This window comes from Quercus suber, unplaced genomic scaffold (assembly GCF_002906115.3).
Source record: "Quercus suber isolate HL8 unplaced genomic scaffold, Cork oak 2.0 scaffold_607, whole genome shotgun sequence".
Lineage (NCBI taxonomy): Eukaryota > Viridiplantae > Streptophyta > Magnoliopsida > Fagales > Fagaceae > Quercus > Quercus suber.
The window spans coordinates 447352-450731 of NW_027070050.1; the positions used below are offsets into that span (position 1 = coordinate 447352).

The 3380-nt window shown below is 33.5% G+C and overlaps 1 protein-coding gene across 2 annotated transcripts; it reads right to left on the bottom strand.

Moving 5' to 3' along the window:
* Positions 1–296: 296 nt before the first annotated feature.
* LOC112000815 (G-type lectin S-receptor-like serine/threonine-protein kinase SD1-1) lies at positions 297–3374 on the bottom strand. 2 transcript variants are annotated; one of them, XM_065765100.1, is made up of 7 exons: positions 3305–3374; positions 2951–3095; positions 2521–2731; positions 2132–2369; positions 1878–2028; positions 1492–1797; positions 297–978 (listed from the first exon to the last, which is right to left on the bottom strand). In XM_065765100.1, the coding sequence occupies exons 1-6, from the start codon at positions 3364–3366 to the stop codon at positions 1495–1497; spliced, it is 1110 nt and encodes a 369-aa protein (XP_065621172.1). In that variant the 5' UTR covers positions 3367–3374; the 3' UTR covers positions 297–978; positions 1492–1494. The 2 variants fall into 2 exon arrangements, with proteins under 2 accessions (XP_065621172.1, XP_065621173.1); XM_065765101.1 differs by having other exon boundaries at positions 297–983.
* Between the last annotated feature and the right edge of the window lie 6 nt (positions 3375–3380).

The following is a 3380-nucleotide window of genomic DNA, read 5'->3' on the forward strand; positions in this document are numbered from 1 at the left end:
TTCTTCGCTTAGTTTCTTCTCTGTCGTAATCTTTGCATCACCAAATCTCAGCAAAGATCACAAATTTTCATCACTAGGTAGCTATTGAATAGCTTTTAGAGATAATCAAAACTGAACTTTCAAGTGGGACACTAAAATCCTTCATATTACTATGGGAATCCAATTTTGTGAATTAATAAATAATTTGGTATAATTAAAAATTCTGTTTGGCCAAGTGTGAGAGGCATAAGACTTAGCTAAAATTAGACATACCCTTTGAAGAATATGTGCATTAAGCCATTAAAAAGACATTGTCAAACGCTTAAGGGCATTGTACAAACCCATGATTCTGTGTTTATCTCTTCGTTTTCTTCGATAGTTTTTGTGCTAGAATAATACAATTTATTTTTGGGTTTGTACTAAATTAATACAAACAAACAAGCCACCTCAAAACCAATTTATGAATTCCTTCTCTCTCATTTCTCATGACCCCACCGTAGCTTCAGACCTTTTGGACTCTTCCCTATGAATCCCTTCTCTCCATTCTCTCACGATCTGCATCTGTGATCACAATTAGACCCTCTAAACGACTCCAAGGACCACCATAAAAATTTGTTCTCTACTGCAACGTATTGAGATAATAGACTCTGTGACTTGAGCTCTTGATCACCAAAATACCAACTCCATTGTTGAATAAAGACTTTTGAATCATAGGTTGATCAAAATGAAGTTTAGGCCTTCTCTCTCTCTCCAAACCTCTTGTTGAAGTCATGCTATAATAAGCCTTTTATATGATGTCATATAGGGAGTGAAAAACAAGGCAGCAATCGACTTAATTAACATAATTAGATTTTGGTTTCCCAATTTTCAATGCATCGAGCCACTATCAAATTCAACATCCCTCAAAAATCATCTTTGAATCGATTGAATGGATGTCCAAAATATGAATTACTCATAAACAACAGTCTTCTTTTGAGCTGCATCTTAGGCCTATGAAACCTGGACTTGACATACATTACAAAATCAAAATATCCAAGGGTTTCAGGTGATTAGATTAAATAAGCTATTAATAATTGAGAATAAACAGCAAACACAGTCCTGTCATTTAATTATGACGACGATATTTACTTGAAAAATTAAGAGAACATTGTTCGTACAGTACTATCCACCACAGACTGCATGTTTGCCTTCTAGCTTTCCTAAAAGTTCTTATGCTTGGAGCACAGGAAATTGCCTGGAGGTTATATCATTCTCTAATATGTTTCAATTATTACTTATTAGCATATAAGGCTTATATTGCAGTTAAATATATATTCAAAGGTTAGGGGAAAGTACAGTCCACTGAAGTAGGCTATATTCTCTAACACTTATATTTTACTTTTGGATCACCCGGTACGAAAGGAAAGAAAGAAGAAAAAAGAATAAGAATTATATTTGTTCTTATAAACGGAGTAAAATGTTAATTGTTCCCATAAATCCTTATAGAAGCAATTTAGATGCAGCAATCTTTACCTTTTAGCGAGCTTCAAACGTAGTTATTGTCACGTCATTTATAGAATAAAACCCCTTTCCTGTGACTGATCCCAAATCATTGGTAGGTCTTTTAAAAACAAAAGCAGGTTGTTTCGGAGAAGGAAGAGTTGTTTCACAACTTAGCATGAGAAGAATTGCCAACATTGTTGGTCGATCTGTTGCATCTTCTTGCACACATAAGAGCCCAATTTGAATGCATCTCAAGACTTCATGAGAAACAAATGACTCAGTAATCGACGAATCAACTATATCCAAGGCTCTATCTTTTGTCCATAGTTCCCAGACCTGTATGGTTTATAGCATTATCCAAAAGAGTTGTATTATAAATGCAAATGGAAAAGACTGTTGTTTTTTTTGCTACTTACATGGCCTATCAAAGTTAGGGAAGGGTGTGTTTGATAAGAACTGTTATTCTTCTTGCCACTAATGATCTCCAACAATATGACACCAAAACTAAAGACATCTGATTTTGTTGAAAATTTCCCAAATATTACATACTCTGGTGACATATAACCACTGCATGTGAATAGTATTAAAAATAGAGTTAAAGTTTGCATAGGCCTTCATTTTCTATATGTGTGGAAAGTGTGCATGGCTTTGTGTGCACATGCGTACTTACTATGTTCCAATAACTCTAGTTGTCTTGTCTTGAATTTGGTCCCCTTTGAATATACGAGCTATCCCGAAATCTGAAATTTTAGGATTCATCTCACCATCCAGGAGAACATTGCTAGTTTTAAGATCCCTATGTATAATTCTTAATCTTGAGTCTTGATGAAGATACAAAATCCCACGAGTGATCCCAATAATAATTTCAAAGCGTTTCCCCCAATTAAGCAATGAATTTCTTGTATGGTCTACAATGAAATTTAACTCCAGAATACTCAAAATGTGATTAAATAGTGTAAAAATATTTGTTTTTATCTAGTCCAAAAATATTATCTGAATATATATAATAAAAGAAAATAAAACAGATGAATGCAATAGATTAATAGAAAGCAGATGTACCAAAAATGAAGAAATCCAAGCTTTTGTTGGGCATGTACTCATAAATCAACATCTTTTCTTCCCCCTGAATGCAACAACCAAAAAGCTTGACAAGATTCCTATGTTGAAGTTTTGCAATTAACATAACTTCATTTTTGAATTCCTCTATTCCTTGTCCTGAACTTTTGGATAGCCTTTTCACAGCTACTTGTTGTCGATTAGATAATTGACCCTAAATCCATGATCCAAAATTAAGCTTAGTTGTAACAATTAGTTCAAAGCAATTGAGTTCAATGCCACAATTTGATTCTTCAATAACTTATGTCCTAGATCATGTAAATCATTTTCTTGTATTCACAGTCACACAATAATGGAAATTGAAAAAAAAAAAAAAAAGGAAAATATGGAAGATATCAACATTCAACGATGCCATTATGAATTGTAACTTTACCTTAAAAACAGAACCAAAGCCACCTTGTCCTAGTTTGTTGATTGGAGAGAAATTGTCAGTGGCAGCAACTATGCAGCTTAGATCAAAGATCAATAAATCTGGATGTCTACTATTCTCCTCTAGCTCATTTCCCTCCAAATAGTCCCTGGCACCGGTAAAATATAATGATTGATTGTGCAATTTTCTCTTCACTGTCCTAAAACATATTGATAGATTGATAGACATTGCTGACTATAATTTTGCAATTGAGCATTTATATGGCTCAAGTGGTTTACCAAAATGACTCTTGATATATATATATATATATATTCCTCTGTGTTTGTGCGAACAATACAATGGAAGTGATTTTGTTACCTTTTGTTCTCCTCTTTTTTTTTTTTTTTTTTTGAGGTGGATGTTTTCCTCTTCTTCTTCATTAGGCATATATAGC

Coding starts and splice junctions, on each gene's coding strand:
- LOC112000815 (XM_065765100.1), bottom strand. CDS start 3,366: ATGAAGAAGAAGAGGAAAACATCCACCTCAAAAAAAAAAAAAAAAAAA. Junction 3,096..3,304: donor AAAAAAGAGGAGAACAAAAG/GTAACAAAATCA, acceptor TACCGGTGCCAG/GGACTATTTGGAGGGAAATG. Junction 2,029..2,131: donor ACTAGAGTTATTGGAACATA/GTAAGTACGCAT, acceptor ATTCACATGCAG/TGGTTATATGTCACCAGAGT.